At 45.7% G+C, this 23,898-nt stretch overlaps 1 protein-coding gene across 3 annotated transcripts in view; it reads left to right on the top strand.

The window, feature by feature from the left end:
* Positions 1 to 14,855, top strand: part of CARD19 (caspase recruitment domain family member 19) — an 18,231-nt gene extending 3,376 nt beyond the window's left edge. Inside the window, exons 1-6 of one of the 3 annotated variants that reach the window (XM_042026620.1) lie at positions 600 to 722; positions 2,793 to 2,935; positions 4,775 to 4,928; positions 9,155 to 9,214; positions 11,089 to 11,160; positions 11,864 to 14,855. In XM_042026620.1, the coding sequence (XP_041882554.1) occupies positions 716 to 722; positions 2,793 to 2,935; positions 4,775 to 4,928; positions 9,155 to 9,214; positions 11,089 to 11,160; positions 11,864 to 11,976 (549 nt within the window). In that variant the 5' untranslated portion in view covers positions 600 to 715 and the 3' untranslated portion in view covers positions 11,977 to 14,855. Of the gene's footprint in view, positions 1 to 599; positions 723 to 2,792; positions 2,936 to 4,774; positions 4,929 to 9,154; positions 9,215 to 11,088; positions 11,161 to 11,863 lie in introns of those variants that run through there. The other 2 variants (XM_042026619.1, XM_042026621.1) reach the window with 2 other exon arrangements.
* The last annotated feature ends 9,043 nt before the right edge of the window (positions 14,856 to 23,898 follow it).

The following is a 23,898-nucleotide window of genomic DNA, read 5'->3' on the forward strand; positions in this document are numbered from 1 at the left end:
CCGGTGAGTGCGGGACGGGCAGGGTCCGGGGACCCTCCGCGGCTTCGTGAGGCGCTGCCGCGCTCCCGGGCCCGGGCCGGAGCCCCCGGGGGCCGCAGCGCCGGTGTTGCGGTGTCTCGGCGCCGGCCCGGTGGCCCCGCGGGTTTGGCTGCGCGGCCCGGCCGTGGGTCGGGGTGTTCGCCCGCGGGGCCGTGGACCGGCCCGGCCCTGGGCAGCGCCGCGGGGTCTCCGCTCGGCCGGGCCGCTGTGACAGCGCGGGCTGGGCTGGGCTGGGCGCGGGGCTCAGGGCAGCAGGTGCGAGCGGAGCCCCAGCCTGGTGTGTCCAGGTGTAGCTGGGCAGTGCCACGTTTCACACCCTGGCACACTGGCTGCATGTTGTGTGGCAGCGAAATCTGCTCTTTACTTGCAGCCTCCATCCAGCTCGCTGGGATTGTGCCTTTACACCTGGGGAGCACACAGGCTATCCTGGTAACTCAAAGGCCCTGTTGTTTTAGCCATCGTATGGAGCTTGGAGGACTGGGACTGTGTGTAACCTAATGTCACACTCGAGTATCAAATGTCTTTTAATATTTTGCTCACTGCAGTTTTGCTATGTTTTCCTCTTCTGTTTTTAAAAGCTATTTCAAGTAAAAATGATTTACCGAAGTCTACAATTCCCTGACAGGAGGGTGTAGCCAGGTGGGTGTCAGTCTTCTCCCAAGCACCAAGCGACAGGATGAGAGGTAATGGCCTCAGGTTGCACCAGAGGAGGTTTAGGTTGGATCTTAAGGAAAATTTGTTCATTGAAAGGGTTGCCCAGGCCTGGTACACGCTGCCCAGGGCAGTGGTGGAATCACCATCCCTGGAAATGTTCAAAAAATATGTGGTTGTGGCACTCCAGGACATGGTTTAGTGCTGAACATGGTGATGCTGGATTGATGGTTAGACTCAGTAGTCTTAAGGTTCTTTTCCAGCCTAATGATTCTATGATTCTCTTGGCGTGCTGTCAGAGACTCTTGACTTCTAGTAACTTGCCAGTAGCACATGGCAGTGGGTAGCAGGGGAGGGCAGCATCTTGTTTTTCACCTCTATCATCCTTCCAGCCCAGAGGAGCAGACCAGTTGCTCTTCATTGTGGTGCATTTGGTAACCAGTGCCATCTGATCATCTCAGACAATTTCTCTGCAGCCAGACTCCTTAAATCCTTAACATCCCTTTCTTGGGCTCTCGAAAGGGAAGAGCCAAAACTAGATTAATCTAATACTTTGTTGAGAGAGACTTCTTCCTCTTTTTCCTGCAACACTTCTGAAAGGAGCTGCCATGGACACATACAAATGGTTTTGATTGTCTGATCCAAACCTTCAAGGTTTTGGTTGCCAGCTTTCCTGTATAATGTTTATGAAAATTACCCAGGAGTTTTACAGGAAGTAGCAGCTTGTGTTTGCACTGCACAGCAGACACCACTGAGGTTTCTGGAGTGGATGTTTGCAAGTTCTGTGTGTTACAGAGAATGTCAGAGAGCTGCATTGGGTTTTCTGTCTGTTGTATTTAAATTTATCTCCTTAATGATCCTGTCTGTTTGCTTGATAAACTTAAGAAGGCTTTTAAGGGGAAAACAAACCACAGATGAAACCATAATAAAGATACAGTGGTGTCAGAGACAGTGTCAAGAGTCCTTATGTAAATATTAGTGGAGTTATTAATTGGGAATGTGTACCTGCCTGACTTTAAGGTGGTTGGCAGCATTTATGCTCCCAGGACCCAGGTGTGGATGAGAGTGCTTACATGTTGCAGCGTGGCAAGGAAGGGCTGATCTCAGCCTACAAATTTGAAATGCAGCTGTATTTATTAATTTACTGTGATAAATATGAAGTGGCAATGCAGCTCCTTCGGGCCCTGTGGCTTTATCCAGAAGGGCAGTGAAAGTAGATCATGGAGAAATGTATGTAGGGGATTGCGACAGACAAAATCCTGTTTGATGTTCCTTGTACAGAAAGCAACATGAGGTTTTTTTATGCTAAGAATAGTTAAGCAGAACCAAAATTACAAAGGGGTTTTTGGCAACCAATATAACCTGAAAGTTCTGGTGTGTGTTGTGCCAGTGGCTAGTGACAGCTTTCAGGGACCACACACCTCACCACAGGCATATGGAGCAGGAGTGCAAAGGTTTGTCCAACATCCTGGCTGCTGCCAGGGTCTGGCATGTCCCTGCCTAAGTTAGGAATTGTCTCTGACAAACTCCCTGTGAACACTGCTATTAAATCAGGAAGAACTTTAGAAAGAGTGTCCCTGTTACCCTGATGTTTTTTCTGCAGATGCTGTAGCAGACAGTCTGGCACCTTATGGTCATGTATGATAAGTTTTTTTATGAGCCTTGTTATTCCAAGAGCAGAATCAGAGCATCCCATTGGAGGGGAGAAGCATCTTGCAGGTGCCCTAAATGTCATAATCTGACTTTATAAGTGATAGAAAATTTATCTTCAGTGATTTATTAACTATAGGGCTGTATTTGATTAAATATCCATCTGAGCTTGACTTCTAAATTATTTAGAACCTTCTCCCTCTGGAAAGAGAGAGGCAGTAGGAGTGACCAGCCAGGAGTTCGAATTTGTATAATTTCAAGTGGATGTGTCTTTGAAAGTACATGGCAGTGTTGTGTTTCCTTAACACATAGTTCAGCTCTCTAATACTAGGTGGTGGTGATAATTTTATTGTAGCGATTTAATTACTGGTAGGAAAATAAAACTTATGGAATTTTAAAATGGCTTGTTAATTAACTGCTGTGGTTTGTTCTGTGTGTTATTTTATCTCTAGATCAGTCATATTGTCATCGGCTGCAGCATGACATGTATTTCCTTACAAGCACTAGCCGACTGAATGAGCAAGTGGTTGATAAAATTGTTCTTCAGCTTAACAGAGTCTATCCCCAAATTCTTACCAATGAAGAAGCAGAAAAGGTAATTTGATGAGTTTTGCTGTATCTCTGACTATTGTGTTGCTTTTGTGGGTCACTAACCCATCTGCCCTCTTCCTGATACTACTCTTGGTGCCACATGCAGCTGGTCTGCCCCCCACCTCCTGCTTGCTGACCAGTTGTATCTGGCATCTCATGTAAGAGGAGCAGTCACAGGGCTGGCACGTTCCCTGGTCATGAGAGAGAACACTCTCTTCAGCAGCAGCTTAATGCCACGGTCCCTGCCATGACCAGGAGCACGCAATCGTACAGCCAGTCCGTGGGCAGGAGGGCACCCATCCTGTGACCGCATGCCTGGCGTGCCTGTCTCCTCACATGAGGTGGTGTGGAGTGGCTCACCAGCTCATCTGTGCTGCATCCATCTCTGTCCACAAAATCACCTATATTAGCTCAATCAGTTTCGGCAACCAATTAATAATTTTAAGTATTGGTAGAGAAGTATGGAGCTGTGGGAAGTAGATGGAGTTAGTACTATCTTGCAGTGGTGTCACCATGTATGGAGGAAGGCCACCCTCCCTGACATGAAGCTCTCAAAAATGGGTAGCTGTTTTTAGGGAGAAAGAGCTTCTAAGCTTGCGTGGAGACAAAATTAAAGTCAGCTAAGAGCTTCCCCAATCCTGCTTATAATAGTTTGTACTTGCCCTCTGCTGGATTCATGTCTGCACAGGGTTTTGACGTATCAGTATTTTAACATCAGGAAAAATAGGTCCAATTCTGCCATAATCAAACTCCATGGGGACACTTAGTGTTTTGTGGTACAGAGCAGAGTTAGATCATTAGCTGAGCAAGTCTCGCCGCTTCCTCAAGAGCTTCAAAATAAATCCATAAAGAATCTGTGAAACATGATTTGTGACTTCTGCACTTAGGCAGAAATGAACTGCTGTTTTATGCGTCCAGGCAAGTTCGTGTCAACTCTATTGAGTGTTTAGGAATCTTATAATCTCAGCTGTATCTTGTAGACCCTGTGGGAATGTTGTCAGAATAAGGAGTGTTGTGTAAAATCTGTGGCATTCCTGTCCCCCTCAAGCAGGAATTGTTCCTAACTCAGTATGCTCCAAAGGTTATCCGCTGTGCTTCTATGAAATATGATGCTTTGCTGGAAATGGCTTTGGATTTTTTCCAAATAAACTGAAATCAGTTTGATGTATAAGGCTAGGGATGCATTTTCCTTCTCTTTGTAAGGTCTCCTAATACTCATCACATTTAGCACTACAGAAAAAACGTATTTTCATCTGCAGCTGCTTGCCAACCTGATTAATGGGAATTTGTGCCTGTTGAAGTGGGTACACAGCAGTTAATTGTGCTGGAAACAATGAAAAAACAATGAAATATATAATCTTGGGATGATGAACACTTCAGTATTGGGACTAGGATAAGCAGTTTAAAGTGCCTTTTTGGGGATCATTACTTGGCAGCTAAGGGCAAACTTGAAAGCATCAAACTTTATATCAAATTATAAGATTTGCTGAAATTTTCTATCTGCAGCTGTCAGAATTAAACTGTAGAATAGCAAGTACTGTGTTAGCTTGGATGCAGGGAAGACATCAAATGCAGAGTGGCTTTCACTTGATCAGGACAAAAAAAAAGCAGGAGGGGAGGCAGAGACAATATACTCTCCATCAGACAGTGCTGACCACATGAAGCTCAGTGCTGTGCAGTACATGTATGTCCTTTTTATGTTTCCCGTGTTTTTTTGGCCCATTCTTCTAGTAAATATCAAAGAAGCTCCATAACTTTGCTCCCTGGCATAGTGATGAAAAATTGATCTCTCAATCTCTCTTCTGTTTTAGTCTCTCTTCTGATGAGTGCTTTTCTCTTACAGTTCAGGAATCCAAAGGCATCACTCCATACCAGACTCTCAGATCTGTTAAAACACCTCCAAAAGAAAGGAGACAGACACTGTCAGGAATTTTACAGGGCTCTGCAGATCAATGCTGAACAGCTGTTTAATGACCTGCCAAGCAGGCAAATCTTGAGTAAGTTGACTTGTGAGTTGATTGAGTTGTGGATTTCCTCACCAATGTAAAACCTCATTTCAGATGCAGTGTAGGTCATTTGAACAACCTAAACAGGTTATAAATAATATAAATAAACAAGTTACTTAAATAATTTTGGGGTATACCTTAATTCTTTCTGACTCGAGTTTTCCAAAAGTTGTAAGGGGATTTGACTTCTTGTTACTTGGGATTAGTGTGGGCAAAACTCTTTGCTTGTTTTGAAATATGAAATACATCTTTAAAGCAATTTAAGTGCAAGATGTCAGACAGCTATATAACTGCTATGAATCACAGCTTCTCTTTCATAGCCATTGTTACATAATGGCTTATTTATTTCCTCTATGTTTATTCTGACTTGTAGCACAGGCAACCGGAGAAACGTTACAAACCTCTAATTTGTTAAGCTCAAAAGTCTGCTGACCCAGAACCTTGGCTTCCCCTCAATTCCATAAATCTCCTCATTGTGTCTAGTTTAACGTGAAGCACACATTCATAGGCCCTTGCACAGATGGACTGTGATATTAAAATCACTTAGGACTTGTTTTGTGCAGTGACAGACCTGACCGATGTCCGTAAAGCTGCCCCCCAAATACACTTGTATGTACTTCAGAAGGACTGAGGCTCATACAGATTTGATTCTGTATTGCAGAGGAGCTCATTTCTTTAAGGAAAGGTTTCAAGCCTGACTTGCCAGTGTGGGATAATGCTTGCTGCTATGTACTGGTCTTTTTTTTTTCCCCTACCTAAGAAACACAGAGAAGAACACTGTTCCAAGTGTATGGGAAATACATTCAGGCATCCCATACTGAAATGACTTGAGGAACTTGAGGGAAAGCTCCCACGTTTACCTAAGGAAGTAGCAGTTTAAGAAATCCTGATAAAGTATCTACCAGCTCTAATGCTTCACTAGTCAGTTGATTTCTAGTTGTAAGAAACTCCATCAGGTGCCAGGGGAAATTACAGACGTGAGGCAAACTCCAGTGACATTCAAACCATTAGTCCAAAAGTCTGTAGGTTGACCTCTGTTATTTATACAGTGAAAATGTAATGTAAAATTGTAATTACCTTCATTTTGTCTTCCATTTTGAAAGAAGCAATTTGTATCTACCCAGCACAAACTGATGGAAGGCCATTTTCCTGTCTGCACAGGGAGGCTGCAGCGTTACCCCACATCCATACCTGAACCTTTTTGAACTGGGGAAGTCTGGGCCTATCCTGCCTCAGAATCTCAAATGAGCCCCAATCCCAATTGATTGAGCCTCACAGCGGCTTGAAGGCAGTGCTTTGATCTGATGTTCACCTTGCAGAAATTGTGCACTTTGGGGATCAGGCTCTTCAATCAAATTGTCTTGGATCTATCATTTTTACTCTGGTAGAGCTCAAGAAACAGGTTTTTCTGCCAGGCTGACTAGAAGTTAGCAGACAGCCTTTATGAATTAAGAGCAGTTTGAGAAGTCTTAGTGTAGTCACTAAGAATAAAATTTCTTGACTGTTTTGATGTTTGAGAGTTGAAGCTTTTTTAATGTTCAATAGCACATTCTACAAGCCATTTTTGAATATGTACCTTTACAAGGAGACTTGGATAGAGCCTGTGGGATGTTTTCACTTTTAGCTGGAGCAGAAGCATGCTCATCCTTGCACATTATTTACGTGGTGACTCTGAGCTTTCCTCAGGTAGCCACGAGTAGGCAGGGTTAGGGTTTCTCGTGTTCAGACTATGCATAGCAAATACCTGTGCTAGAAGTGCTTCATGTTAAACATACAGCTCCTTGTGGCACCAGAAAACTGTTTTGCTGCTGCTGCAAAGGGACTTCAGTAACCATCAAAAGTAATTGAATGCTCTGTTACCTTGGTACAGTCTTTTATGTTACCATCCTCAGAAGGATGAGGATAATTTAAAGAACTGAGTTAAAATGTTGCTGTGTGCTGAGGTTCGGCAGCTTCTTCCTGTTGACCTGAGAAATAAATATTGAGATGACTGTGTTAATACGCTTGCTGCTCCTTAGAGTTCTGTAATTAAAACAAATGTCTGCAGTCTGGATTGAATGGTTAAGAAACATCTGTGCAGCTTTTTAAGCTAAAACAGCAAACACTTTTATTCTTCAGGAAAAGCTCCTTTACCAATATGAGGAGTAACTTCTCATTTAAGTAAACTTGGACATTTTCAGTATTAAAGGCATTATCCTTCAGACCTCCAACACGCACATTTCGTTACTTGAATGTTACTCCTTGGAAGCGCTCCCTGGAGTCTTCAAGGCCAGGGTCTGTGGGGTCCTGAGTGCCCTAGTCAGTGGAAGGTGTCTCTGCCCATGGCAGGAGGTTGAAACTGGATGGTCTTTAGGGTCCCTTCCAACTCAAACTGTGCTATCTTTCTATAATACGATTGGCAGCAGTTGTTAAATTTAGCACAAAGCATTTACAGAATTGCGGCTAGAATTTGTAAATGTTAAGGAAAAGGAGAATCCCTAACATGGGGATTTTTTTTCTAGATGCAGACTGAGCTGCAACAAGCAGCATTACAAACAGTTGGAATAATTATTGATGAGGACATGGATGAACCATGGCCAGGACTGAGTTCTGTAATAGATTACATGCAGCTATACATAGGACAGATTTTTTCTAAGAGGAAATCCTTTCAAATATTTCTTTTTCATTTTTAAGACAGCTTTAAAATTTGTGCTAGAACAAAATTTCTTTGCCTGAAGTGTAAATTGCCAGTGAAATGTCTGGTAATGTCTGAACATTCCCACTAGAGGGTGGGTAAGGCACACGGTGTGGGCAGCCTCGGAGCTGTTGAGGCAAACCAGAGTTTCCAAGGGACTCAGAAAAAGTTTTTATTTCTCTCCGTGCTGACATAGGCTAAAAGGATAAAGGCTCCTATCAGCCACACGCAGCGATAGACATGGCAGAGATTTGTCTGTGCTCTTCTGTGCAGTGTGAGGATTTCCTAGGGAGGACATCAGCACCCCAAGGAGGCAGGCTGGGTGAGGCTGCTGGGGGCACACAGTGCTCACAGAGGCTTTGCAGCAATCCTTGCTGCTTCAGTGACTCTCAGGCTTCACAGCAAAGTGCTCCAGATGCTTCTGTCGTGCTCCAGTGCCATGGCCTGTCCTGCCACGGAGAGGGATGTCCTTAGCAGGGGAGATGGATGTTCCGCTGTTGCTGCCTGGGTGGACAGGGCAGTTTTTGAGGTACCTCTCCTAGATCCAGGTGTCATGTGGAAGGAGAGCAGTTGAAACTGATCAGTCTTAAATTCTTCCCTATTGGCAGCCAGATTCAGAGCTCTTACTTTTTTTCCTTTCCTTTTTTAACCCTCTTAACCCTTTGATGGTTGGACTTGGTGATCTCAGAGGTCTTTTCCAACCTATATGATTCTGTGATTCTGTGACTGCAAAAAGGTTTGGCTGAAAACAGTTGTTTTGCAGATTGGGGATGTGTTATGGAAAGTCACTCCTATGCCATGTCTGGTGACAGCTGTGCATGCCCCTTCTGCAGACAGCGTGATCTCCACACCCATGTGGCAAAGGCAGCTCTGAACGGGTCTTTCTGCCCAGAGTGGAAACTACGGAACACCTTGTCTTAAGGCCAGCCTCTTTTTCTACTAGAATTTGCAGAAAGATAGAGGTCAAAATTACTTGTGCCAAATGTTGGCATAGAGAACCTCCAGAGTTTTAAAGAAGCTGGGCATGTCTTCAGCTGAGACCTGCGTTTAGTAAATAATCTCCACCAAGAAGTTTTTTCTATGTGCTTTACCTGCTAAATACATCAATGCCAGAGATTTGCTCAAGAAAAAGAATGGCGATATGTTAAATTATAGAGGTATTTTCAGATTAGTGCATCTGTTAACGAATAGTTTGTATTTATTACAGTGAAAATTGCTGGCATTGTGAAAGGATTATCTCCTGCTTTCCTAACTTGGGAAACAAGTGTAATGTTATTTATGTGGTCAGTGCTTAAGCAGATCAGAGGTGGGGCTTCATGGGTGGGTTGTTTGTAGTTGCATTCAGATGACTCTGTACCTATGTCTTTCGATCAGTCCAGCTTTAACTCTAGCAATGATTTACCATTGGAGGGCTTAATACTTTATGGCAATATTGGATATTTTTCTGAAATGTGTTGTTTTGCACCATTTTGCATGTGCTGATTATGTTTGTTTGTTTGCTTGAGCTGAGTACTAACTTTTCATGTGTTGCTTTTATTTCTAGAAACCCCAGATCCCACAGAGATAGACACTGACAAGGAGCAATATATGCTAAATGACAGGGGTAAATAAATCATACAGTGTCACCGGATGGAATGGCTTTGCAGATTATGATGCAATTTATTATATCATGTAATTTGCACTTCATGTAACAACTACTTTGGCTTATGATGTCTTTACTGTCACAAGTTAAGGAGAATTAATGGAGGAAAATGTACTGAGCTACTGTCGAGGAAACCAGTGCCAGGAAATTGAAGAGACTGTAGAGTTTAATCAATATTTACAATGATATTACTTACACTATTACAGCTAAACTCTTAATTTTCTGTGATTTCTTTAATGCTTGAAGAGTCTATTCAGCTGCTGCTGTCTTTTGCATAAGGCCATCAATTACTTTCTGATACAACTTTCAAATTTTTTTCGATTTTTTTAAGCTCTCAATTTAATTAGAAATTGTTTGAAAGCAATGACAGAAAGGAAGGAAAAGCTTAAATATATTTTCCTTAGGAAAACATATTAATTATTTTCACCTTCCTCTGTTCACTGCCAGATTATAAAGACAAATATTTTATTCGCAGTAGGATATTTTGAAAAGGAAGATCTGAAAGAAAGATGAAGACTTCTCACAATTTATAATGAACTATTGTATCATTTAAGTTTAATATTTTATTTAGAGATTTAGATACAATAATGAACGATTCAAAACACCTTCTATGAATTATGTTTTTTTTTCCAGTTTCCTGAGAGAAAACTGAAATAAGGAGCAGAAACACTGTTTAACTCGATGTATATTTTTGTCTGTGGTGGTGGTGTTTCTCTGAATATTGAACCAAATTGCTGTTCAGACTTTCAACATTGCTGTTGCTGTTGGCAGCATAACAGCACAGGATGAACAGAGAAAGTGCTTGGAAATAAGAAAACGAAGTAATACTTTATTTTATTTTTACTTATTACTTTTTTTTTTTTTCTGAGCTGGCCTGAGACTAGAGATTGTTTGGTCACTAGCCACCCTCCTTTGGAGGTTACATGCCAAGGAGCAACCAAATCCTTGCCCCTTTGCTGTTTCTCCAGAGTCCTTGTCCACACAGTCAGCTCCAGGAATTTATTGAGGCACTACACTTGTCCTTAAATTGATAGGTGTCATTTAATTGTGTCTCTGTTTCTTGTGAAATAGTGACTACAAATAGAGGTGCAGATTAATTCTATCTCTGTTTCTAGTGAGATAGTTAATACAAATAGAATATTAGGTAATAAAGAAGCAGTTATAAATCTTTGTGCTGTTTTGTCAGTGGATAAGTATGAATTAGAAAGGTTTTATTGAACATCAGTACTGACCATCACCATTAAGCTGTGTGTAATTCGAGGCAGGCAGTTTCCAGGAGATTTGGCTTAGGTGCACATGTGGCTCTTTATCTCAGCCCCCAGGGGAATTGTAAACACAAACAAGAATATTTGCTCTTGCCAGAAAGTGGAGTTTGTGGGAAATCTGTGGGGAATGAAAAAAACCCTAAAAATGTGCCTCCTAGGGCTGCAGCCTCTTCCCCTGAGCAGGGCCTGGGACCATGTATGGAGTGAAGTGCCTGGCTGTGGGGGAGGCCAACAGCCTGGGGCGTGTTTGTTTAGTGTTTAAAGGGTGGGTTGCACGAAGTTTTAGTGAGGAAACATCTAAGGAAACTTTTCCTTAAAGTCCGTAGGCTGTAGCTAGATGAGCAGAGGGGAACAGGGAATGGTGGCAAAGCAACTGAAGTAAAAATTAATTGCAGTCTAGTAAATGTGCTTCATAGTACATTAGCTACAGAACATACAGAATTGTGAATGTGTTAGCTTCATTTGAATATGCTTAATTATGCATATTGAAAGCAATTGGTAATTTATGAACTGAGCTAAACTTCTGCTGCCCTGTTCTGTGTTAATGTGTTTCCTTCCCGTTTTCTCTAGGCCCAGTGTTTTTCCTGGCCTGTTTCAGCGTGGCTGCAGGACTGGCCCTGTTCTGGTATTGCTGTAACTCGGGTGAGCCACTCAGGGGCTTCTCTTGGCTGCCTTCCCTCAGCAGGGATGGAGTGAGCTGGGCTTGTCATCTGACAGGTCTGCTGAACAGGGTGGGACAAGGTGTCATCATTCATTAATGAGCTCAGGATACAAATTGCACAGCAGACATGCTGAGGTATAGATAATTTTGCCTAAAAAAGATGCCACAAATAGGGGCTCTTTTTAAAGACCGTAGTCACCTGAGTTCCTGTTGCTATAGCAATGGGTCATGATGCCCAGCAGTCATGAGACAGACCCAAAACCTTCTGGCTCCCACACCCCTTGGGAGCTGGTGGAAGCCTGACCAGTGCCAGGGCTGGAGGATGCTGGCTGGATTTGCTGAGTCCCAGCAGCTACAGCTGTCCCCATGCTGCTGGCTCTGGGTGTTGGCTCTGCCTGCCACCTGCCAGTCAACTGCTCCACACCATCCAGTGCTGTGCTCATCCAGTGTGAAGCTGCCCCCTTCCCTAACCAATCTCCTCTTCCTGTCTGAACTTGCAGCAATGAAACTGAACAGGTTCATTGTTTGCCTCTCTTGGCAGTTGATTTCTACAAATTTAAGGAAATGGGCTTTCCTCTAGAGTTATTTTCAATTGATTATTATTTTTTGCAGGTGCTGCTTCCTAGCTAAAATGAAATTTAACTGTGTTCACTTTCTCTTTTTCCTTTCATCATTCTGTTTTAGAAACACAAGCCATAGGAAGAGCCAGGAGAATCTTGGGCTTTTCTCCTATTATCATAGGAAGACATGTTAGAAATATTTGTATGTTGTATTTGGAAGACATACCAAGAAATTAAGGAAAAGCTGTCTCTTCACTTGTCTGTACAGTACGCCGGCCAAAGGAAGCCAGCGGTGCATAAATATTAATGTCCTATACTCATACCAAAGATTTCATTAACTAGCTTCATCAATAATTGCCTTGCCTCCAGATGTATTCAGAATTTCAGCTATAAATGTCCTTCTTTATGGGAACGGATCGTTTTATTTTTGTAAATGCTTATTTTAAAGTATTTATCGTTTGTATAAAAAAAATATTTTTACTACAAGCTTTAAAATGATCTCATAAGTGAGTGTGGGTCTGAAGCCATGTTTGCATATGTGTTTTCTCTACTGGAATGAAGGATCACAACTGTTTGAAGAACTCTGGCCTGTCTCTTGTGAGAATTAATTTAAGAAAAGCACTTGAACACATGCACTCAAAGCCTTACTAAGAAATGGATCTCTGTCTCAGAACTGTCTGTTTTGTCTAGATCCTTTATAGTCACTGCCTGAGCTCAGGTGGGCACTGGCACCTGTGAAAAGTTTATGGGGGCCAGTTCCCTTTATGTCTGCCTTGTATTCACTGTGACTTCTGATTCCCTGTTGGTGCCTCATCCCAGCCTGCCTTGTTCCTGATCACACTCAGCTGCTGGCCCTGGTTTGAATGCCCTGAAGCTGGTGCAGGCTGGTTCTCAGCCCATGGGGTGTTCCAGGGACTGGAATGTCTGACGTGAAGCACTTCAGACTACCAAGAAAATGTTCCAGATTTATTTAGCTTTCCCGTTCCCAGTGAAGTGATGGGAGGCTCTGCAGAGAGACCTGGAAAAACTGGAGGGCTGGGCAATCACCAACCCAGTGAAGTTCAACAAGGGAAAGTGCTGGATTCTGCACCTGGCATGGGGCAAGCCTGGATGTACAGACAGGCTGGGGAACGAGATGCTGGAGAGCTGCACCATGGAAAGGGACCTGGGGGTCCTGGTCAGTGGAAAGTTGAATGTCAGTGCCCTGGCAGCAAGGAGGGGGCACCAGGCCCAGCATGGCCGGTCGGGCCAGGGAGGGCATTGTCCCGCTCTGCTCTGCACTGGGGTGGCCTCATGTCGAGTGCTGGGGGTAATTCTGAGCACCACAATATAAGAAAGACATTTAACTATTAGAGAGCTTCCAAAGGACACTTCCAGGGCTAGGGCAGCAACAGCTTCTCTGGGCAACCTGAGCCAGGACCTCCTTACCCTTACAGGGAACAATTCCTTCCCAGTATGGTACAGGAAAGTTTACTATGGCTAGGGCTGTATTTCCTCCCTTCCTGAGGTAGCCTGAGATGAGGATGTCTCTCAGGGAAAAAGATTATCCAGAATGAGCTATGGGTTAGAGCTGGAAGGAGAAAGAAAAAATGAGTCTTGGTTCATCCTAGTGTGAAAGACCTAACAGCAAAGAATAGAAAATAATCTCTTCCTTCATTAGTGCCAGTTATTAATTTGAACAGTGAAAGTCAGGCTGCCTATAAACTTGGCATGTGCATTGGTTGGGAGACATTCTTTTTCTTGGAATATTTTTCTTTCAGGAGCTTGCTTCTCTGCAGGCACATCTATGCAGCACATATGGATAGTGATAATTCCATTTTCAGCTCCTGGAGGAAGCACATGTGCACCTGCAGAGGAGTCAGGTCCTTGTGGGCAAACAGTGTTATGGACTTGGGAATAAATCAAACAGGGTTTTGGATGAAGCTGCTGAGCTGCAGAATTCTGGTTTCCCTGGCAAGTAAAAAATAGCTTGACCTTTGCTGCTGAAACTGTGCTGGTATTGATTTATAAACGTGCTTCACTCTTTGTGCAGGGAGGTTGTCCTGGCTGGGTTGTAGGTGCTTCCATGCAGAGGGTAGAGGCCATCCTTGTGAACACCATGGTTCTCATGCTGCAGGCAGGAACTGTACAGGAGCTAAGGAGAAGCAACCTAGGCAGGGATGCTCTCCTGGAGAGCTGGATGTGCCCCTCGGGAAGGAGATGAGGGTGGGTTGTGCAGGTCATCGAGCCATTGGCTCCTGCCTGCTCAGCTTGTGCTGCTTTCCACCAGGGACTGTCCCCCTTTGCCGCTGAGTGATTTGTGCATGAATCCTGAGGGGAAGGGAATGGGGGATGATCTCCAGGTTCTTCAGCCCTAAGGCCTCCTGCTATCTAGCAAAAAATCATCTTCCTTCCCTGGTTGTATTTTTAATGAATGGGCATTTTGATTTAAAGTAAAGCTGAAGTGCCTCTGATTGTCCTGGTGGTAGTGTCAGGGCTGTCTCAATCCCAGGACAAGAGCTGTCCAGTGGGATCACCCTAGGCTGATGTGCAGGTACCGGCTTGAGCCATGAAGATGGTTAAGGCTGAGTGACGGGACTGTCTGTGTGCAGAGAGCTGGGAAGCAAAGTGACAGATCCTAGAATGAATTTGCACAATGCCATTTAAAGCCAGACTGCTATTTAAAGGACTTGGTGAAGGATGATACGCCTGATGAGCTGGAGTGGGAATGAAGTGATGATTCATTCTGGGATGCACTGGGCTGTTTTACAGCTGCTGGATGGAGTTGCAATTAAAAGTGCCTTTGCCAAGGCAAAGTTACTCCTTTTGTTTCTTTCATTTGTCTTTATTTTTCTTGTACTGTAATAAACTGAAAACATATTTGGTCAAAAATGTGCCACTGTGGATGCTTTTCCCTGCCGTTCTATGTGCACAGATGCTACTCCATGTTATGCCATGCCTTGGCTGTGCTGCCAAGAATCGGTTTGCTGCACTTCACACGTCCTGTGTCCTGCAGTAATTTCTCTGTAGTAATTTCTCTGAATGTACATCTTCTTGAATCCTGTAGAAATTAATGGATTTCTTTTTTTAATGGGGTGAAGCTGGAAATTAAATTGAAATAAAATCTGAGAGAAGAATGCTGCTGTTTTTCTTGTAGTTAATGCATTGTTCTTCCTTCCAGAAGCGCCCTTTGGTTGTTGCCCTCCCGTGGCTGCCGATCAACCCCTCCTGGGCTCTGGCCTCTCATGGTTAAATTTTTCTGGGTATTTGCACCAGGATTTTTAACATTTTCACCTGCTTTCAAAATAGCAGTTTTTCTGCTTACCTTGTTTAGGGATCTGGAGTTAAACAGGACTCATCCGTTCAAAGACTGGGTGTCTTTGGGTTAATCCTCGATTTTGTGTCATTTTGGGAGTTCCAAGGGTCACTGCCCATGAAGCCTTGGAGATGCACTGGTGCTTGCTGTAAAGGGACTTTGACACACTGCTGACCTTAAGGGCTACTTTGACCACCCAAAAAGGGACTTCATGTAAGGAAAAACATACAGACATTTGTTACTGGCCTGTTCCTTTGGATAAAGGGGAACTGCTGGCCCAGGTGCCTCTGTGAGCAGTGTTGAGAATCCCACCAAAGGAATTTGTTGCTGTAGTAGGAGAATCATAGGATCACAGATTTGTTAAGGTTGCAAAAGGCCTCTTAAGATCATTAAGGCTGATCTGGCACCACCACCATGTTCACCACTAAACCATGTCCTGAAGTGCCACATCTACATGTTTTTCGAACACTTCCAGGAATGGTGACTTCACCACTGCCCTGGGCAGCCTCTGCCAGGGCTGGACAACCCTTTCTGTGAAGAAGTATTCCTAATATCTAGATCTAAATCTCCCCTGACACAACTTGAAACCTTAGGTGGAGTCACTGACACACAGCCAAGATCGCATCCGCTGCTGCAAGACTCTCTTTGGGGGCAAGAGGAGCCCCAGAGTTTGGCATTGGATGCTGTTGAACAGGGCCTGGGTGGTCGTGGAGGAGGATCTCTGAGATAACGTGGTCAGCAGGAGGGATGCTCTTTGTCCTGTGCCTTTCTGTGGCCTGACTCCCTGATAAGCAGGACCTAGGCTCCCCTCCTTTCCCACTGGTTTGTGGCCCTATGGGGACAGGAGCAGCTGTGTTACCAGGAGGCTGTGCTTGTGCTCATGCCTGTGCTGGGCAGTGTTGCCACAACCCCCTGCCTCTGCAGGAGCGGCCTCGAGCCAGCTGCCAGGGGAAGGGACCAGTGCAGAGCATCACAGGCACCACCAAGGTTTGGGTGCGACTGAAACAACAGCTTGGTGAAACTACAAAATTATAGGATTCAGGGGAGGGGGTCATTTTCTTTCTATCTTCATCTCACCCACTGTGCCAAATGGAAAGAAATCAGAGGCAGGAGATGAGACAGGAATGTGTCATGCGGTAACATTGCTCCAGTTAATTCAGTGCCACTGCTTTGGCATAAAAGAGCATTTTGGGTGAATCCTAAGCTGCCCTTTCTATTTTGGAGCACAGGCCACTATACACTGTGGTCACAAGGAAAAGCTTTCTGCCATGGTGCTGTTGATAAATCTTTAATTTGTGTCTAGTAAAGCAAAAACCTTTCAGACTCAGTCTGTGCTTCACGAACTGTTAACAGGTGAAGCTGGGTGCCAGCAGCCAGAGTGCCACTGGACCCCAAGCCTGGATAAATCTCTGGTGAGGTGTGTCCTCAAGGAATGGTTTACATTAAATCCTCTCTTTACCATAGCAAAACACTCAGGTGGCTTTTTTTCCCCCTTTTAAGCCCTGGTTTTAGCTACCCTGGGGGTCTCACAGTGCTCCAGCCTTGCGCCCCTGTGCAGAGGCTGCTCTGTGCCATCCAGCAGTGCATCCATCACTCTCCCTGGCCCCACCAGCTCCAGTGACAGCCGGGAGTGGCAGCGCTGCTGGATCCCCGTGGCTGCTCCCTGCTGAACGCTCTGCAGTAGCAGAAAGGGAGAGATCTGACATTATTTTTCCTCTGTGAGCTCTGAGCTAAATAATTTTAAAAGCTTCTAGTGGAGGTTGGAAAGAAGTCTCTTAAATATTCCTGATCGATAATGGTTGCATACAGCTGGATTTTGCTTCACATCTCTCTGTGAAGGAAAAATCCCACCCATTGAGACTGAGATTTCCAAATCCCACGGGGCTGAGAAGCACACTGGAAATCTTTGGAAGAGGTGTGTTCCCTGGCCTCACAGCTTCCTTTCTGAGCTCAGCCCTCTGTTCCTCTCCAACCCTTCCTGTGTCCTCAGTCACCTTTCCACTTGCCTGGGTGTTTCAATTTTCATAAAGATTTGTTAAGAATATTTCCAAGCACAAAGCAGATCCCTGTGTATTTTCAGGGAGGGAGAAGAGGCAAAAAAATCTGCCATCTTCATCCCACCAGTTCTAACTGGGGGCTTATCCTTGCTTGGAAGGACAACACATTTAAAAACTCCAAGATGTCAAAACCAAAGGGTTGCTCTGGGCGGCTGCTGGTGCTTCCTGCCCCTTTCTGCAGGCAGCCAAGGTGGCAGGAGGGCACAGCTCCCTGGTCCCACTCCGAGGGTACGATGACCCACTCCCTGGGCTGGTGCTGGGGATGCTAGCACAGGGGTGTGGGATGGCACAAGGGACATAGTGCCATGCTGCAATAACCAGGAGTGATTGAAGGGCATGTTTGGATTAGATCTTGGGAAGAAATTCTTTACTATAAGGGTGGGAAGGCCCTGGCAGAGGTTGTCCAGGGGGTTTGTGGACTCCCCCGCCCTGTAAGTATTCAAGGCCAGGCTGAACAGGGCTTGGAGCAACCTGGGATAGTGGAAGGTGTCCCTGTCCATGGCAGGGGTGGAATGAGCTGAACTTTAAGGTCCCTTCCCACCCAAACCAGTCTGATTCTATGATTCTCTGATAGCTCCAACTATCATGCTTTCTCCTGCACACAAAAAGAGGAAAATCCAGAATTCATCACTACTTTCAAATGCAAAACTGACCCCATTATGCACAGATGAGCCCTGACCAGTCAGAGGCTCTTCTGGATCCTTTCTGGACGTGTTACAGACACCAAAAAGACTTCCACATGCTCTTGGGAGCTGTTCCCTGCCTCATGCTGCCATGTTCTGGCGGATGCAGGGTTCTGCAGAGGGGAGGAGCTTGTCCCCTTGCTGTGACCCTGGGGCTCAACCTGCATCTGAACCTCTCACCTGGAGGGTTTGTAAGGCAAGCACGGGAGCTTTTCCTGGTACCCTGGAATCACACACTACCCCAAAGCAGGTCTGCTTTGCTTTAGTTTTCTGCTGGTTTATGGTTAAGCTGCAAGGTGCAGTCAGAGGTTCCAGAGGTCAGGAAGCTCATCCTCCACTGAGGTCCCACCTGTGCCTCTGGGGCTGGCTCACAGTCAGTTTATCATGGCTACTTTGCTCTGCTCTGGAAGAACTCTGTTCTGCCAGGAGGTAGGGAGATAATTTACATCAGGTAGGAACCAAATTCAAAGTCCAGGTATAACAGGTAAAATTATAGCAGAAAATAATAATTATTATTAATAGTAATAATTTAGATAGCAGTTTTCTATGAAAGAGTTGCAATGGTATTTTTCAGGGTATTCCCAGGCCAGGAGCCCTGTGGGGTACACGTGAAACTTATCTTAATGAGCTCAGAGTCAATAAGAAAACAAGTAGGAAGTAAATTCCTCATTCAGAGCTGGATGAAATTCAGCCCTGGATGAGTCTACACTGGTCCTGACTCTGGAAAGATGAACAAGACTCATCATTCCATCACACCCTGTGTCTACAAGTGAGGAGGATGTGCAAATTAAGCAAAATATTAACAGTGACATCAGGTTTGAAGATTCCAGGACCTCTTTGTGATAACCAGGGTCCCTTCTATACACTGTGAGGAGTCCCACCAGTGCAGCTGTGGGATGTGGGGGCTTTCAAACCTGTTTTTTTATCAGCATGGAGAAGAAAGAATTTTTGTGGAGTATGAAGGAGAACACTGACCCACACAGGCCTGTCGTGGCTTTCTCCCAATGCTCCCCAGTTAGTGCACTTCACACAGTTTGTGAAGTTCAGTCATGTTCCCAAGTCACGTTCCCAGAATTTGAAACTCTCCAAGGGATGGAAAGGCCTGGAGGGATACAGTCATTTCTTTCCTGAGCAATGCTCTCCCTGGCATGTCTGGTGAATCATGTTTTCTGACACAGAAAAAAATAACTCCTGTTTCAGGGTAAAGACACATAGCTGTCTCCTTCTGTATCTTCCACAAGTCCAAAACAAATCTGAAACATAAGGCCTTCCCAACAGTTTAAATTATTTTCATTGCCAGAAATCTGGGGTAATGTTGGGTGGTGATGAAACCAATTTATTCTCAAATATTTTTGGCACCAATGAAAATGTTTAGCAATGTTTCAGTAGTCCTGGTGTGGTTCTTCCTAGCATGGCACCATATTTACCACTCACCTCCCAACTAGTTAAAACTTGTACCATTAAAAATGGGGTGGGGCAACTTCTAGGCTGGAAGACTGGAAAAAAGAGTGGAAAACATCAGGAAGGAGGGTGAACGAGAAAGGAACCTGAGTTTTTGCCATCTCCATTTCTGACAAAGCCTGACTTGCCTGATGAGGAGCCATTGATAAGTCTCTGTTCCTGGCTGGGAGCTGTGGCACTCTCCTTGGGAAGGCAGCCAGGTTAGCAAATAGTTCTTGTTATGAGAAGCCAAAGGGATAAAATGAACCATGAAAACAGATCTTCAACAGACTGTGGAGGAAGAGGAAAGGGAATTCAAAATAACCCATAGCATCCAATAGGAAGGCAGGTAATTTTTTGTCATCACACTGTTAGGAAGTTGGATAATTATTGGTTAGATATTATTTTGAAAAGATCGTATTCTGTCTCTCACAACCTATCCTGCAATGACATGTCAGTGACCCTCCCATCGACACAGCCATGGACTAAGAACATCAGGAGTGAGGAGGAGTGGGAGCATTTACAGGCTGAGCCAGAGGGGCAGGAAAGGCCCTGGGGGTGCTGGTGGCAGCAGCTGAACAGGAGCCCAGGTGGGCAAGAAGGACCAGGGCGCCCAGGCCTGTTCCAGCCATGGTGGGGCAGCAGGACCAGGGCAGTGCCCATCCCCTGTGCTGGGCACTGGTGAAGCCCCACCTCAGCTCCTGGGGTCAGTTTTGGGCTCCTCACAACAAGAATGACCTTGAGGGGCTGGAGCATGTCCAGAGAAGGGAACGGAGCTGGGAAGGAGCTGAGGGAGTTGGGGGGGCTCAGGCTGGAGAAAAGGAGGCTCAGGGGGACCTTGTGGCACAACTCCCTGACAGGAGGGGGCAGCCAGGGGGGTCAGGATCTGCTCCCAGGAACAAAGGATAGGACAAGAGGGAATGGTCTCAAGCTGTGCCAGGGGAGGTTCAGGAAGAGTATCTTCATGGAAAGGGTTGCCAGGCATTTAAAGGGGCTGCCCACAGATGGGATGGATTCACCATTCTTGAAGATGTTCAAGCAATGACTGGATGTGGCACTGGGCATGTTCTGGTCTGTCTGACAAGATGGTAGTTGGTCAAAGGTTGTACTCAATGATCTCTTTCTATGTAAATGATTCAGTGATTCTGTGATTCTGTGATTTCATACAGTGCAAATAACGCGATCAGTGTGAAAATAAGAAATTCCTGCCAACAGCAGCAGCCTTTATATACCATGTTTCTTCCTGTCAGTGTCTTTGCTGCGGACATACTTCCAACAACGTGTGTTTGCTTCCTGACATGCCCAAGAGCTGTCTGCTATCAATCAGCTCGAGTTGTTCTCGAGTTGTTCTTGAGCCAGCTCTGCCCATGCTTCTGCCCCCTCTGCCCTCCCACCGCTGCCAGACGTGTTCAAATGTCAGGATGGGAATAATTAGTGGTGAGGAGAAGGGTGCAACTCTGGGTACAGCTGACACATCACCCTGCAGCACTTGGATGCAACCCAGCCTCTGATGGAAACTCTGCTCTAAGGCCTGCTGTGGCCATGCTGTTATTTATCTCTTCCTCGAGTGCCTTGTTTATTTCAGTTCATTTCTTGCTCAAGGGACGTCTCACTTCTGCCTCTGGTTCAGCTTTGCTGATCACCTGGGAGTATTAAAGGGCTGTGGTGAGACCACTACATGCACTGGGTGATGGGGTCCTGGTGGTGGTGCCTCCCCCAGCCCCTTTTCAGGCTGCACCACGATCTGAGAAATGTGCCTGGGCGTAGCTCCTCTTGAGCGTATCACCGTCTGCTCTAGGAACTGATGCTGCCCAATTCCTCCTCATGTCCAGCCTGAGCCTCTCCTGGCACAGCTTGGGACCATTCCCTCTTGTCCTGTCCCTTGTTCCCTGGAAGCAGAGCCCGACCACCCCTGGCTGCCCCCCTCCTGTCAGGGAGCCACAAGCTCTGCCTCCTTTTCTCCAGCCTGAGCCCCCCCAGCTCCCTCAGCCCCTTCCCAGCTCCGTTCCCTTCTCTGGACATGCTTCAGCCCCTCAAGGTCATTCTTGTTGTGAGGAGCCCAAAACTGACCCCAGGAGCTGAGGTGGGGCTTCACCAGTGCCCAGCACAGGGGATGGGCACTGCCCTGGTCCTGCTGCCCCACCATGGCTGGAACAGGCCTGGGTGCCCTGGTCCTTCTTGCCCACCTGGGCTCCTGTTCAGCTGCTGCCACCAGCACCCCCAGGGCCTTTCCTGCCCCTCTGGCTCAGCCTGGAGCTGCAGGGGCTGTTGTGACTCAAGGACAGGACCCAGCACTTGGCCTTGCTGAACCTCAGACCACTGGCCTCGGATCCAGCCTCTCCAGATACAACCATGGAGCCTTGCTGCCCAACAGCAGATCAATACTCCCAGCAACCTTAGTGTCATCTGCAAACTCACTGAGGATAAACCAGTTATTAATTAAAACATCTGGCAGTTGAGGGAGATACAGAAACCAGGATGATGTTTTCTGCTTCAGCCTATTTTATGTAAGACTCAGCATCAGAATAAGCTCCAGCAGTGACCTGGTTTAGAAGACAAATTTAAGAGTCAGTTCCAGTAAATATGGTCGTTGTCACCTGCTTCAGTAAGTACAGCTACACTGAAAATCCCAGCCCAGGCTGTTCTGGATGCTGAAGGGACTAATGAGAAGGACCATGAGCAATGCTCACCCTGCCCAGAGCTTATGCAATAGGAGCAAACGGCTGACCTGGCACGAACCGCTTCCCAAACAGCCTGGAAAATTCATCTTGCTTCATTATTGATGACCTCTTTTTAAGGGAAGTATTTGCCTCCAACCAAGAACTCTGAAAAAGCACAGCAAACCAAAGAATGAGTCCAAGAACGAGTCAAACCTATGTATTTGTTTGCTGCCCCTCAAAGATACTTGCCAGGATTTTAAAGCAGCACCTGACTTAAAAGAGTAATAACCCTGTGATTAAATTATTTATACTTGAAACCAACTTGCAGATGCTTTTGTCTGCTAAAAAATACATGAACTCCGAACGCTTTAGAGACTTAAAATACTGATTTCATGTCTGAGGATGTTTTCCAAATCTTACTTAATCACAATAAAAGACGTGGGAATAAACCAGAAGCCTTTTTATTTAAAAAGGACATCCAGTAGCAAGTTGAATGCTGCTGATGCCCATACAGCCTCAGAGGCAGATGGATGACTCTCTGATCAGGTTTTCCTATGTTTAGAACCAAAAAGAGAGACCACGCTCTCTGGTATGATGCTTCAGGAGATCAGGAGGCAGAAGGATTCATGGCAGTTTTTGTTGTGGTTCTGAGCCCAGCTCTGGCAGACTCCACGTGAACAGGCCCCCACCCCTCACTGCAGAGGTCCAAATACAGCTCTTGGCATCCCACAATGTGTTCAATCTTGAAGTAATTTTTTCTTTCCTTTCTGTGTATCCTAAAAGCTGTGTCTTGCCAAATCCATTGGAATCTGCAGTAGAGAAGTTGCAGTTGAGAACTGCCTGGTGGGTGTTCCCTGCCCTACTGCTCTGGATCCTGTTAGGTCCACAGGCTCCCAGGAGATGGGATACACAAGCCATGGTAGTTTCTATCAGATAACAGCTCAGCACTAAGGATGCTGTTACACTTTTCAGGACAAACCCACTCTAACAGCTTGTTTGTCTGAGTGACCTGCAAAATTATGGTCCAATAAAGAAAAGAATAAAATAGGAAAAAACTGGTATGTTCGTCCTGTACCCTCAGACTGCTTTCAAGTGTCTCAGTGCCAGACAAACATGATCATGCTCATAAGAGGTGATTCTTCCCCTCCACTCTGCCCTGGTGAGACCCCACCTGAAACACTGCATCCAGGTCTGGGGGTTTCAGCACAAGGAAGATGGGAAGCTGTTGGAATGAGTCCAGAGGAGGCCACAGAGGTGCTCCAAGGGCTGGAGCCCCTCTGCTCTGGAGCCAGGCTGGGAGAGCTGGGGGTGCTCACCTGGAGAAGGGAAGGCTCCAGGGAGAGCTCAGAGCCCCTTGCAGGGCCTAAAGGGGCTCCAGGAGAGCTGGAGAGGGACTGGGGACAAGGCATGGAGGGCCAGGAGCCAGGGAATGGCTTCCCAGTGCCAGAGGGCAGGGATGGATGGGATATTGGGCAGGAATTGTTCCCTGGGAGGGTGAGGAGGCCCTGGCACAGGGTGCCCAGAGCAGCTGGGGCTGCCCCTGGATCCCTGGCAGTGCCCAAGGCCAGGCTGGACATTGGGGCTTGGAGCAGCCTGGGACAGTGGAAGTCTCCCTGCCTGTGGCAGGGGGTTTGGATGAGATGAGCTTTAAGATTCCTTCCAACCCCAACCATCCTGGGATTCTATGACAGGACAGGACTGTGGCAGTAACAGGGGAAGGGGAAGCTCTGTTTAAAACTAGGCCAAATCACCCCAAATATGAAGCCAGCAAACATCAGCAGAGCTTGGGAATCTGTCTGCATCTGCCCTTAGTCAAAAAATTAGGATTTGCTAAGTGCCAGAAAGACTCTTCTTCTTGTTTGTATGTCTTGATTAAAAAACTACAAAGATACAAATCAGACAATGAAAAATATCTAATATTCATACCTAAGGTGAATGTCTTTTGGACAGGTTGTGTATTTAGGAGAACACAAAGCAACAGACACAGGTACAAAGTTCCTGTACAGAACAGAGGTAGCTGCCCC

The sequence above is a fragment of the Corvus kubaryi genome, unplaced genomic scaffold (genome assembly GCF_017639235.1).
Source record: "Corvus kubaryi isolate FWS band 111438036 unplaced genomic scaffold, C.kubaryi_AGA036_p1.0 37285, whole genome shotgun sequence".
Lineage (NCBI taxonomy): Eukaryota > Metazoa > Chordata > Aves > Passeriformes > Corvidae > Corvus > Corvus kubaryi.